The sequence below is a fragment of the Hyla sarda genome, chromosome 11 (genome assembly GCF_029499605.1).
Source record: "Hyla sarda isolate aHylSar1 chromosome 11, aHylSar1.hap1, whole genome shotgun sequence".
NCBI classification, from domain to species: Eukaryota; Metazoa; Chordata; class Amphibia; order Anura; family Hylidae; genus Hyla; species Hyla sarda.
This window is the reverse complement of record NC_079199.1, coordinates 8,382,366-8,396,485: the sequence shown is the minus strand read 5'-3', so window position 1 is coordinate 8,396,485 and position 14,120 is coordinate 8,382,366. Positions and strand designations below refer to the sequence as shown.

General features: G+C 47.1%; 2 protein-coding genes across 2 annotated transcripts in view; one reads left to right on the top strand and one right to left on the bottom strand.

Annotated features, from left to right (window-relative positions):
* TXNDC16 (thioredoxin domain containing 16) overlaps nt 1-221 on the bottom strand; it is a 62,807-nt gene extending 62,586 nt beyond the window's left edge. The window contains exon 1 of the mRNA XM_056545162.1: nt 136-221. The gene's annotated coding sequence lies outside the window, so the exon portion shown is untranslated. The remainder of the gene's footprint in view (nt 1-135) is intronic.
* On the top strand, nt 26-13,710 carry GPR137C (G protein-coupled receptor 137C). Its single transcript, XM_056545165.1, has 7 exons — nt 26-454; nt 5,981-6,024; nt 6,735-6,957; nt 8,429-8,578; nt 10,631-10,756; nt 10,833-10,957; nt 12,572-13,710. Exons 1-7 carry the CDS (start codon nt 137-139, stop codon nt 12,711-12,713), a joined length of 1,128 nt encoding a protein of 375 aa, XP_056401140.1. The 5' UTR covers nt 26-136; the 3' UTR covers nt 12,714-13,710.
* Nucleotides 13,711-14,120: the final 410 nt, after the last annotated feature.

Sequence of the window (14,120 nt, the reverse complement as noted above, 5' to 3'; positions counted from 1 at the left end):
AAGATCACAGAAGCTCTAGCGGGCGGGATTAAGGGCCGCCAATGAGCTGCGGGCGGGGTGTCTGTAATGGTCGGGCTCAGCTGATGTCTTCCAGCGGAGTTGTTTTGGAGGGTCCGGGGCCATGCTGTGACTCACCATGACAGGCTCCATCCCCTGGGCTCTGGAGCTGGGGCTGACGGTGCTGTGCTCGGTGCTGTGCTCCCTGCTCTTCCTGCTCGTCTATGTGCAGCTCTGGCTGCTGCTGCACTACAGGCAGAAGAGACTGAGTTACCAGAGCCTGCTGCTCTTCGTCTGCCTGCTGTGGGCCGCCCTCAGGACCGTGCTCTTCTCCTTCTATCTCACGAACTGTGCCCAGGCCAATGCCCTGCAGCCCTTCCCCCACTGGCTGCTCTACTGCTCCCCCATCTGTCTGCAGTTCTGCACCTTGTGTCTCCTCAACCTCTATTTTTCGCAGGTGAGTGCACCTAGGGGGCGTCTGTGCTGCTGACTTGTTTTCTTTATTGGGGTGCAGTCCTCACTCTGCCCTGCAGGGGGCGCGCTGGTCTCTTCAGACGCTGCTGCAGTCTTGTGGCTCCTATAACTTCTGTACAGTGACGTCACCGCTTAACCCTTCACTTTCCTGCAGCTGTGTCTCTAATTCCTCCTGTGAGTTCCCAGGTCAGTGTTTCCCCAAACAGGGTGCCTCCAGCTGTTGCAAAACTACAACTCTCAGCATGCCCGGACAGCCGAAGGCTGTCCGGGTATGCTGGGAGTTGTAGTTTTGCAACAGCTGGAGGCACCCTGGTTGGGGAAACACTGTCCCAGGTTAATCTCAGCACTAAGTGTTTTTACTGACTGCTGTTCACCCCATGTCCTGTAGGGGGCGTGTGAAATCCTCCTATTGTAATTGACACTATTTGTTTCCTATGGCTGACGTCACTGCTTTAACACTTTACTCCCTGCAGCTGTGTGTGTTCCTTTTGTGGTCCTGTGCTGTTGTTCATGATGGTAGTTGTAGTTTGCTCTTAGATTCCTATGGGTGATGTCACTCATTAACCCTTCACTCCCTGCAGCTGTGTGTACTTTCTCCTGAAGTTTTGCAACAGCTGGAGGCACCCTGGTTGGGAAACACTGTCCCAGGTTAATCTCAGCACTAAGTGTTTTTACTGACTGCTGTTCACTCCCTGTCCTGTAGGGGGCGTGTGAAATGCTCCTATTGTAATTGACACTATTTGTTTCCTATGGGTGATGTCACTGCTTTAACACTTTACTCCCTGCAGCTGTGTGTTTCTTTGTGGTCCTGTGCTGCAGTGAAGAAAGTGTTAAAGCGGTGACGTCACCCATAGGAAACAAATAGTGTCCATTACAATAGGAGGATTTCACACGCCCCCTACAGGACAGGGGGTGAACAGCAGTCAGTAAAAACACTTAGTGCTGCAGATTTACCTGGGAACTGATAGGCCCCCTGTAGGCCATGGGAGAAAGTACACACACAGCTGCAGGGAGTGAAGAGTTAATGAGTGACATCAACCATAGGAATCTAAGAGGGAACTACAACTACCATCATGCACAACAGCACAAACACTCCCTGCAGCTGTGTGCTCCTTGTGAGGTCCTGTGCTGCAGTAAGTTGTTTGTGCTGTTGTGCATGATGGTAGTTGTAGTTCCCTCTTGGCTTCCCTTGGGTGATGTCACTCATTAACTCTTCACTTCCTGCAGATGTGTGAAATTGTTCCTACTGTGGCCTGCAGGGGGCATGTGAGATCCCAGGTAAATTTGCAGCACTGTCTTCTCTGGCTGTAGTTCACCTGGTGGCCTGCAGGGGTCGTGTGCGCTCCCTTCTAGTATAAATGGAATGACATGATCTGTTTTATTATGGGTGATGTCATTGCTTAACCCTTTATTCCCTGCAGCTTAGTTTGTTCCTTTTTATGTATAATATATATATTTTTTCTCGACACTGAATGTTGGGATGCTTTCTGGGCATGCTGAGACTTGTAGTCTTGCAACAGCTGGAGGTCCACAGTTTGCAGGCCTAGAGGATGATTTCCCAACGAACCTTGCTGCCTCCTGTTGCAAAACTACAACTCCCAGCATGGAGTGGCGTGGCCAACGGCTGTCCGGGCATGCTGGGAGTTGTAGTTTTGCAACAGCTGGAGTTCCCATGCCACTGACCTAGGTGAACCTGTGCAGCAGTAAGTGTTCCTCCTGTGGCCTGCAGGGGGCGTGTGCTCTATTATAAATATAATTACATTATCCCTTTTAGGTGAAGTCATTACTTAACCCTTTTATTTCTACCGCCATGTTTAGTTTATCTTATATTTTTTTGGTCCTGTGCAGCGTTGTGTGTATTCCAGCTGTGCCCTGTTGGGGGCGTCTGTTTCCCCCCCCCCCCCCCCCCTCTCTATTGTGATGTCTTTGTCCTGTGGATGATGTCCCCGCAGCTGTAGGTTGGCTACTTTCTTTTTATGTTCCTGGGTAAATCTGTGCAGACGTTGTTCACCCTGTGGCCTGTTGGGGGTGTATGTCAGTCTGATAATATTGTCTATTGGTTTCCTATGGGTGATGTCACTGTCAGAGCTTGTTCCTCATGTGGCCTGCAGGGGGCGTGCATGTTCCCCAGTAGGTGTTTGTTCACTGTGCGTGTTGCACCCCCTGTAGTATATAAATGCTTTGTCACCCATCTATTTTCTATGGGCGACGTTACTGCTTAACCCTTTACTCCCTGCAGTTTTGGTTCCTTCTGTGCAGCAATGTGTCCACTCCATGGCCTGTTGGTGGCGTCTTACTGCAACCCCCCCCCCCCCCCCAACCCCCTTTAATATAAACTATAATACGTTCTGCTTCCTATCGGTTAACTCTTTATTCCCTGCAGCTATTTCTTAGCTTGTTCCATTTATCATCCCAGGCAAGTTTGTTCACCCTGTGGCCTGTAGGGGGCGTCATACCCTCTATTGTCAGCTTATTCCCTGCAGTTGTGGTCGTTCTGTGGACCCCGTGACCTGTCGGTGGCACCATACACCCTCTAGTATTAATGCAGTGATGTCACCGGTTAACCCTCAGTTCCCTGCAGCTCTAAGTAACGCAGTGTTCTCCAATCTGTGTGCCTCCTGCTGTTGCAAAACTACAACTCCCAGCATGCCCGGACAGCCGTTGGCTGTCCGGGCATGCTGGGAGTTGTAGTTTTGCAACAGCTGGAGACACAGCGTCTTTCCAGGTAAATCTTTGCACTCTGTCCTGTTGGGGGCGCATTCCTCCCCTCTGGTATATGGCAGTGATATGGTCTGTTTCCTCTGGGTGACATCACTATTCATCCCTCTTCTCTACGGTCTATTAATATAATCTTCTTCTTCCTGTCTTGTAAATCCCTAAATTAAACTCCCGTCTGACCTGTAGGGGGCGTCCTAGTTTTCCTATAATAAAAGCGCTGATGGACGGCTATTGTGCAGCCATTGATATCCACCATTGCTTTGTAGTGAGTGTTTGCTCTCTGGCCTGCAGGGGGCGCACTGTTTCTCCAATGACATCGGGTGAATCTGTGCAGCAAACGGTGACATCATCCATTAACCATCTCCTCCCCGGGGAGCTCCTGGTGCTTATTCATGCTTAGTCAGGAGAAATGATGCTGAGTTATTGAGCGGGGGGGTGGGGGGGGGGGTCTCAGCTGCTGCATAACCTCGCTGGGAGGGGGTTGACAACCGCTCTTTGCTGCTCTCGTCCTTGTTATAGACGACCGGAATATTCAGATGTGAATTTTTGTTGTGCTTTTTATACATTTTAACTTTATTTATAGGGTTAACCTAGTCTCGACGGGTTTGTGACAGAATGTACGCTCGGGGTTTGGCGCCCAACTACAACTCCCATCTTGCCCTGACAGCTGAAGGCTCCCTAGGTTGGGAGTTGTAGTTTTGAAACAGCTGGAGAGCCAGTTTGGAGACCACTGCTCTGTCGCAGATCTCTTACACTTACGTTGACGTTGCACAACTACAACTCCCATCATGTCCTGACAGCTGCAGGTTCTCCCCTGATGCCTTAAGGGGGGGGGGTACTCCGGTGAAACTTTATTTATTTTAAATCAACTGATGCCAGAAAGTTAAAGATTTTGTAAATTACTTCTATTAAAAAACAGAGGAAGTTCTTTTTCTTTTTGGATTTATCTTGTCACGACCACAGTGCTCTCTGCTGACGCCTCTGTCCGTGTCAGGTACTGTCCAGAGCAGGAGCAAATCCCCCATAGCAAACATGTTGCCCTGGACAGTTTCTAAAATGGACAGAGGTGTCAGCAGAGAGCACTGTGGTAGTGACTAGAGATGAGCGAACTTACATTAAATTCGATTCGTCACGAACTTCTCGGCTCGGCAGTTGATGACTTTTCCTGCATAAATTAGTTCAGCTTTCCGGTGCTTCGGTGGCTGGAAAAGGTGGATACAGTCCTAGGAAAGAGTCTCCTAGGACTGTATCCACCTTTTCCAGCCCACCGGAGCACCGGAAAGCTGAACTAATTTATGCAGGAAAAGTCATCAACTGCCGAGCTGAGAAGTTCGTGACGAATCGGATTTACTGTAAGTTCGCTCATCTCTAGTAGTGACAGAAAAGAAATCTGAGAAGGATTAAGATATCATTTAATTTATTTTTATTTATTTATATTAATTATATAATATTTTTTTTTTTTTTTATAGAAGTAATTTACAAATCTGTTTAACTTTCTGGCACCAGTTGATCAGAAAAAAATTCCAGAGTTACCCCTTTAACGGCAAAAGGCACACTAGCTGTTGCAAAACTACAACTCCCATCATGCCCTGGGAGTTGTTGCAATATCTGAATAGACAATAGGTCATTCTATTCCTACTTGTCTTTCTGGTCCCCATTTGGACTAGGATTTACTAAATGCCTCCATCTGGGGGTCCATGTGTCCCTTCATATCCAGGCATGCTGGGAGTTGTAATTTTGCAGCAGCTGGAGGCACCCTGACTGGGAGACTTCTACAGACATGAGACGCTCCGTCCTGCCTTCTTTGTGCCCTTGTAGCAGTGGACAAACTCTCCTCTGCACCGCACAGCCTGCACCCCTGTATCATTCTGGGACTGGAGAGGGAATCCGGCACCTGGGCTGTATCCTTGGCAATAACTACTACCCCCAGCATAAGTGCAGTCAGAGCCCTACCAGCATTATGTCGCCCCTCGCTCTGTCCTCTCCTCCTCCTTCCATTGTGTTCTTCCAGGTGATGGGGGTTTTAGTGCCCAGATGTTGCGCTGGAATAAAAGGATAAAATGTTTCTTTATGACTTTACAAAAAATGTAATTATTGTAAAGGGGGGGGGGGGGGGACTAGTAACATGTACAGTGGTCCCTCAAGTTACAATATTAATTGGTTCTGGGACGACCATTGTATGTTGAAACCATTGTATGTTGAGACCAGAACTCTATGGAAACCTGATAATTGGTTCTAAAGGCCCAAAATGTCACCAAAAATAGGAAAAAGTGAGGATTAAAGAAAAATAAGTAGATAAGTAATATAGATAAAGCAAATCCTTATATATAAAAGTAATAAAGATCGGGCATGCTGGGAGTTGTAGTTTTGCAACAGCTGGAGGCACAGTTTGAAGAGAACCCTCAGTTCCCTACAAGTTATCCTCCAACCTGGGTCTGTCTGGGTTTTTTAATTTTTTATTTTTTTTTTGCAACAGCTGGAGAGCCATAAGTTGAGGAATGATGCTGTAAAGCAATAATTTTCAATGAATCAGCGGGTCACAAGCTGTTGCAAAACTACAAATCCCAGCATGCCCTGATGGCATTCAAAGAGCCACAATTCGGAGCTCTGATGTACAATCAATGCTTATACCCTACATCGATGACCCAAAGGCTGTGAGGCCATGCTGGGAGTTGTAGTTTTGCAACAGCTGGAGTTGCATAGTTTGGAGACCACTGTCTTAAAGCCTTTCCTATGCCTATGTCATTTTTGGGATAATGGGTCGTTCTAACATTGTTTTCTTTCTTCACAGGTTATTTTTAAAGCTCGCTGCTCCCCGGAATTCAACAGATACAAGTGAGTATTTAAAATCTGAATTAAAGGACCCGTTTGTGTTGATGTAGTGCAATTTACAGGTATTGGGTTATAGAGCAGGAGGAGCTGGGCAGATGATATATACAATACAGTACAATCTGCAGGTAACATATTATAGAGCAAGAGGAGCTGAGCAGATGATATATACAATACAGTACAATCTGCAGGTATCATGTTATAGAGCAGTAGGAGCTGAGCAGATATATACAATACAGTACAATCTGCAGGTAACATGTTATAGAGCAGGAGGAGCTGAGCAGATGATATATACAATACAGTACAATCTGCAGGTATCATGTTGTAGAGCAGGAGGAGCTGAGCAGATGATATATACAATACAGTACAATCTGCAGGTAAAATGTTATAGAGCAGGAGGAGCTGAGCAGATTATAAAGATATAGAGGGATTTTTGATTGAAGGGGTTCCGACCACTGCCCCCCCCCCCCCCCAATCTCCTGTAAGGGGTCGCAGCAATGTACAGGAAAAGGGGCATTCCGGCCCCGAATGACGCAGCAGAAGATTTCAGGAGATCACAGGGGGCCCCAGTGGTCAGACCCCCCGTTATCTTAAACCTATCTCCTATCCTTCGGATTAGACTTAAGAGCATTAGATCTTTTACTACTCGGCTTTCTACAGACTTTTATTCTGCACGTCTCGTACTACTGACCCCTTCCCTCTATCTCCCCGTACAGGATCCCCCTTCACTTCGGATTCCTCCTCACTAGTCTCGCCTTCCTGATAGTGAACTTATCGTGCATTCTGGTTGGTGATGGCGCCGATGACCAGCACGGATGGATCACTATGATCAGGATGATATTCAGCGACTGTCTCTTTGCCGCCTGTTCCATCTCCCTGGCCAACAACACCTATCGGATCGCCAACATGTCTCCTGCGTACGTCTACTTAGAATCCAAGGTAGGTTTTCGGCTATTTGGCACCTAATGCTGACACTCGGTGTTGTCATGGGGACACAGGGAATAAAGAGAAGTCTTCACTGGGTGAGGTTAACAATACAGTTCCCATATACGTTTTCAATGTAAGGCTGGGTTCACATCATGTTTTCTCCCATACAGGAGCGCATACGGCAGGGGGGGGGAGCTGAAACCTTGCGCTCCCGTATGTCATTCATTTCAATGAGCCGACTGCAGTGAAACGTTCGGTCCGGTTGGCTCACTTTTGCGCTGTATGCGCTTTTTCCCCGGACCTAAAACTGTGGTCAACCACGGTTTTAGGACCGTTGTAAAAGCGCATACGGCGCAAAAATTAGCCGACCGAACGTTTCACTGCAGTCGGCTCATTGAAATGAATGACATACGGGAGCGCAAGGTTTCAGCTCCCCCCCCCCCCCCCTGCCGTATGCGCTCCCGTATGGGAGAAAACGTAGTGGGAACCCAGCCTGACTTTGCACAGGTTTTTTTTTTTTTCTTGGAACTTCAAACAAGTTAAACTTTATGTATAATGGAGTGAAAAGTTAAAAATATATATTTTTTCTTAAACAGATGCAACTGGACATTTTTCAAACCGTATACAGGTTAAAATTTGTACACACGTTTTGATAGTTTAGTCCGGTTTTGAGGAATCGGATGGATGGATGAGATAGATGGATGGATAGATTGGATAGCTAGATCTGTATTGCAAAAACGTGGTGTGAACCAAGCCTTATACGTATAGTATTAGAGCAGCTTGTCTGGGCTTCAGGGGTCCCGTCACAGGACTACGGGGTCTGGGCCTCAGGCATTTGGCATCTGTTCTCCTAAAATTGAAAATAAGTAATTTCAGACTGTAAAACAGCATAAGGATAATCTAGATTTACTGATCAGGACTCTGATATTGTGGAGCTGAAAAAGCAGGTGACCCTGCAGCTAGAGATGAGCGAACTTACAGTAAATTCCATTCGTCACGAACTTCTCAGCTCGGTGGTTGCTGATTTTTCCTGCATAAATTAGTTCAGCCTTCAGGTGCTCCGGTGGTCTGGAAAAGAAAGGTGGATACAGTCCTAGGAAAGAGTCTCCAAGGACTGTATCCACCTTTTCCAGCCCACCGGAGCACCGGAAAGCTGAACTAATTTATGCAGGATAAGTCATCAACTGCTGAGCCGAGAAGTTCGTGACGAATCAAATTTACTGTAAATTCGCTCATCTCTACCTGCAGCATATAGCTGGTGAGTCACCAGTATAGATATTTTCATTGCCTACATCATGGTTTCCCAACCAGTGTGCCTCCAGCTGTTGCAAAACTAGTATTCCCAACATGCCCGGAAAGCCTTTGGCTGCCAGAGGTGTCCTAAATGGCCTTTGGCTGTCCTGGCATGTGGGAGTTGTGCTTTTGCAACAGCTGAAGGCACACTGGGAAACGCTATCCTATATACTTCTCTTCTCTCATCTAGGGCACCTCTGGCAGCCAAGCGGTGATCACCGGCTCCATAATCAGCGTCCTGTATATTCTCAGAGCCTTATACAACTTGGTGGTGGTCTCCATCCAGCCAGAAAACAAGCCGAGTCCTTTCAGCTACGGCTGGAGCGGGGTCTCCTATCATGTGAGTAAGGGGGGAATGTCCTGTCTATGGGACTTACCATGTAGGATTATATGGTCACTCGGGTGTGTAATTTATCCTTTCTGTAGAAGCCTCGGTTTTCCAACCAGGGTGCCTCCTGCTGTTGCAAAAATACAACTCCCAGCATGCCCGGACAGCCGTTGGCTGTCCGGGCATGCTGGGAGTTGTAGTTTTGCAACAGCTGGAGGCACATTAGGGGGGGAAAAGATAAATAAGATCATACTTGTAGTCCATGGAGGTAACTTAGGGGGCATCACTGATCAAGCCCACCTCTGATCCTGACCAAGTAGACTGCTGGGACCCCTACCTATCAAAGACTGACTGACTCAATGGAGTAGGGATGAAGTGTGAGCCCTGCCTCCCCATTTACTTACAATGTAACATGTTATTCCTGGATACATGTGGGTGTTTTTTCCCAAAAATCCCATTGTGTGTAAATAGAGCGATCGAGCGCGTACACTGCATTTAAATAATGTTGGGGACAAGGGACCCCAGTCTTGTGACCAGGGGAGCAATTGGGCCCCTATCATGCTTTGGCTAGGTGGGGGTCCCAGTGATTAAACCCTCATCCTGTGATCGTGAATCCTGTCATTAGATTAAAACCCCCCCAAGAAGCTGGACTAGATCAGAGCCCCCACTTCCCAGAGTTTAAACCCCCTAAACATGCTTTGGCTAGATTTAAACCTACAGAAGTTGGACCCCCCCCCCCCATTATCCTGTAGCTAGGTTAAGACTGCCAGTAACTGGACCCCCATCCTGTGGCTAGTTCAGTGGACCCCCAAATCATCCATTCATGCTGTGGCTAGGTCGGGGTCCCAGTGATTAAACCCTCATGTAGTTAGGTCAGAGCCTAGCCTCAAGCCCCCCTCAAAAAATGGGTCTGTGACTAGGTTTAGAGCATCTCTCATAATTTTACATGTTATAAACCACCCCCGGCCTTTTATTTTTTTTTTATTTTCCACCTTGATATTGCTCTGTATATTCTGCTCAGTCTCAGTCAGATTCACAGACTGGGAGGCGGTGTTCCCCAGCAGGCGTGACATCATCTGAAGCCATACAGGGGAGAACTTCCTCCCTCACTCTGCTACACACAGTCCAGAGAAGTTCAGCGTGAGATGAGCTATGATTGGCTAAGGCTGCACACTCCCCTCAGCATTTCCTAATTTTGGACTTCTGCCAGGCAAGCAGGAGTCCAAAGTGTATGCAAGAGATGGGGGTGGGGTTTAGGAATGTGCTCTGGACAAGGAGGGAGACACCTAGATTTCTCCCCCCCACACTAATCCACAGTAGTGGCTGGTAGTGCAGGGGACGCTGATCAGTTTCATGCTTACCGTGCCCGGATCTGCCGCACTGTTCTGCCATAATCTATCTTCGGTATATGCTGATGAGTTGCTAACTGGCACTGATGTTGGTGCCACCTGCCGTAGCTCCACCCAGCTCATCAATATTCCTCCCCTCCTTCCTCTCCCTCTTCACTTCACCCCCCCCCCCCCCCGCTTTCTAATGAATAGAGGGGAGGAATAATGGTCGAGCTGTTTGACGCTACGGCAGGCGGCGCTTACGTCAGAGTGCCAGTTTGCCTGGCCGGTGCCAGTTAGCAACTCACTAGCATATACCGAAAATAGAAACAAAGTACATTAGAAATATTTGTTTACTATAAGGAGTGCAATAGCAAAAGATTTTTAATGACCCTGCCCATTTTAAACCTGTTAAACATAAAGAAGTTTGAACCCCCCCCCCCCCCCCCATCCTTCTCTGAGCCCCTATTCTATGCCTTGGTTAAAGCCACCAGAAACTGGACCCCCATCCTGTGGCTAGGTCATAGGACCCCCCCCCCCCATCCTGTGGGGGTCCCAGTGATTAAACCCTCATCCTGTGACTGGCACAGTGGGCCCCCATTATCCATCCTGTAGCTGGTAAGAGCCCCCACAGTTGGACCCCATCATGCTGTGGCTAATGACAGGTGCTGGACCACCTCCCCTCATAAGGGATAGAAGGGGTTAATACAAGCCTTAATATGTCGCTCTCCTCCAGGCTGTTACAGAAGAGCGGAATAGTCTGGAATATCTCATCTTTGGGCTTCTCCTCCTGTTCTGTGAGTTCCTGCCAATGAGCCTGATGGCGTTCTTCTTCCGGGCTAAGAAGCTGAGCCAGAACCTGGTGAGTTAACGCTCCGTGGGCCCGTCGGTCACGCTTTCCCCGAACGCCACGCTGAGAACGGTCTTCTGTATTGCAGGAACCAGCTGGTATGGTGAATAGTCACAGCTTCGGCTCCAGAGCTTACTTTTTTGACAATCCTAGAAGATACGACAGTGACGATGACCTGCCCAGACTGGCGGGTGCCAGAGCGGAGAGGGGAAGGTGAGATCTGTGTATGGCAGTGTTTACCAACCAGGGTGCCTCCAGCTGTTGCAAAACTACAACTCACAGCATGCCCGGACATCCTCTGGCTAGAAGTTTTGCATCACCCTGGTTGGGGAACATTATGTGATGACCCATGATATGCCCCAAGTCAGAAAACCACTTAAATGGGACCTTGTAATACCACTACTCTCCTGCAGGGGGGGGTGGCGGCTTTGCATGCTTCCTTTAAAACAGCATTTGGTTGCTGTAGTATGTTCCCTAGGATCCTTAAAGGGGTACTTCACTGGAAAACATTTTTTGTTTTTTGTAAATCAACTGGTGCCAGAAAGTTAGATTTGTAAATAACTTGTATTAAAAAAAAAAAAAAAAAAAAAAATCTTAAGTAATGGAAGGATTATCAGCTGCTGTATGCTACAGAGGAAGTTCTTTTGTTTTTTGGAATTTCCTTTGTCTTACCACAGTGCTCTCTGCTGACACCTGTCAATTTTAGGAACTGTCCAGAGTAGGAGCAAATCCCCATAGTAAAACTCTCCTGCTCTGGACAGTTCCTAAAATGGACAGATGTCAGCAGAGAGCACTGTGGTCAGACAGAAAGGAAATTCAAAAAGAAAAGAACTTCCTGTATCATAACAGCAGCTAAGTACTGGGAGGATGAATATTTTTTTTTTTTTTTTTTTTAAATAGAAGTAACTTACAAATCTGTTTAACTTTCTGGCACCAGTTGACTAAAAAAAAAAAATATTTCCAGTGGAGTACCCCTTTTAATGTCATAATCTGCTGCTGAGCTTTCCTACACTAAGTGCAATCACCTTAGAGTGGCGTTTGCCTCCAGCTGTTGCAAAACTACAACTCCCAGCATGCCCGGACAGCCTTCGGCTGTCCGGGCTTGCTGGGAGTTGTTTTACAACAGATGGAGGCACACTGAAAAATGTTGACCTGTAGCATTGGGACGCTAACTTTATTAAAGGGGTACGCCAACATTTGGAAACACGCCTTACCTATCCACAGGTTAGGAGATAAGTGACCAATCCGGCGTTTCCCAACCAGATTTCCTCCAGCTGTTGCAAGACTACAAGTCCCATCATGCCCAGGTTAGAAAACACTGTAGTAAGAGATCCATATAGCAGTAAATTATTCTGTACATGCTGGGACTATTCTTGCAACAGCTGGGGGCACCCTGGTTGGGAAACACATGCCTGATTGCACGGAAAGCTGGGTTGTCACACCCCCTCTATGCATTCTCTACGGGACCCTCAGCAATCAGACACTTATCCCCCTATACTGTGGCTAGGGGATGGGTTTGCCAACGCTGGAGTACCCCTTTAAAATGTATCGTACATGATGTCTAATGTGAAATAGCTCCACCTAGTGGCCACAACATGGAGTGAATAACTGGTAAATATCATATACAAGCTATATAATGGGCAGAAATGGCGCCGCTTCTTGTATACTCATACAAGACGGCTTGTCCTGAACTCTAACCACCTGTTCCCTATGTATGGTGCTTTTTACATGAACCAGGAGGATCCTGATGAACAAAATCTGTTTCTCCCTGATGTGAAACTACACGGCGCCACTGCAGATAATTCACAGTTCTGTCTTGTCTTCCAGTCTCCCATCCACCCCAAAATCGTCCGGATGGTATGGAGCAATATGTCCGACCAGCAGCTGCGCACTGGCGCCCCCTCTACTGAGCGAGCCGCCATCCGGGACTCCCATCCTGTTCACGTGTGGATCTAGTACACTGGCGTGACCCTGACAGGACAGATACTCGTGCACCTTCTGCCGCCGTCTGTTGCCATGACAGTAAGGCGCGTCCAATACCTTTGTTTACGTTTACGCCGCATTTGCGAATACACATTCCGTTTCTTTTTTTTCGAATTTTTTTTTTTTTTCCAAGACTGTTTAAACATCCTTAAGACTTGCTGAGGTACTTGGAGAGGTCTTCAGGAGCAGAAATGGCAGCCGGCAGCCCTCGCCTAAGGAATTCCTAAACCGCGCAGGTTTCGGGGTTTTTTGCACTCTTAATGTTTCATGTGTGGGGAAAAGACTGATTCTTCCCGTTTCCAGACACGACAAACCAAAAAAAGATGAAAAAACAAATGTTGCAGATAAATTCTTCAAAAGGGTCGATGGCGACTCTTCTATGTCATACGCTCGTAACCCCTCCCCAATTTATATATATATTTTTTTTCAATTTATGCCAAAATAAAGAAGCAACCAGCTTAACTTCGTGGCAAGTTAATACGGATGTAGTTACTAAGACCCTCATCTCTGCCGTGAACCCTCTACGTTTTGTAGAAGAGATTTTTAGTTTTGCATTTCGCAAAACGTTTGTAGTTGCACACCGGTAGGTGACGCCATCGACTATATTCATGGAAGGAAAGGGGGGGGGGTAGCCGCATCCAAATTTTTCAACCTGGTATAAAGCTGTTTAATTCTGGAAAAAACGTACTGTCACCACTAGGGGGAAGCTTACTGCATATGTTAAAGGGGTACTCTGATGGAAAAATTATAAAAATGGTGCCAGAAAGTCAATTTGTAAATTACTTCAATATAAAAATCTTAATCCTTCCAGTACTTAACAGGTGATGTATACTCAACAGGAAGTTGTGTAGCTCTTTCCTCTGCAGTGGCAAAGGTTGCCTATGCCTGACCTAGAGAATGCTTACCGCATACATTAATTCAGTAGTAGCACAGTATGCAGTAAGCTTCCCCATGTTGATGCCTAATGCAAGGATCTAGATCAGTTTCTCCCTCTACCAGTGTGCCTCCAGCTGTTGCAAAACTACAACTCCCGGCATGCCTGGACAGCCGAAGGCTGTCCGGGCATGCCAGGAGTTATAGTTTTGCAACAGCTGGAGGCACACCGGTAGAGGGAGAAACTGATCTAGGGGTTTACTAAATGCAGCAACAGCTAGGGGAAGCTTACTGCATACTGTTTGTACAAGGCACTCTATGCACACCATATGCAACAAGCTTCCTCTAGTTGTTGCTGCATTTAGTCAACGTCTGGAACCTTGTATTAGAGTTTGAGGTGATGCAACAAGGGGAAGCTTACTGCATACAGTGATGTTATGGAGTCAATATATGCAGTAAGCTTCCCCTTGTTGCTGTATTTAGTGAAGGCAAAGTCTAATGCAAGGATGTAGATCAGTAT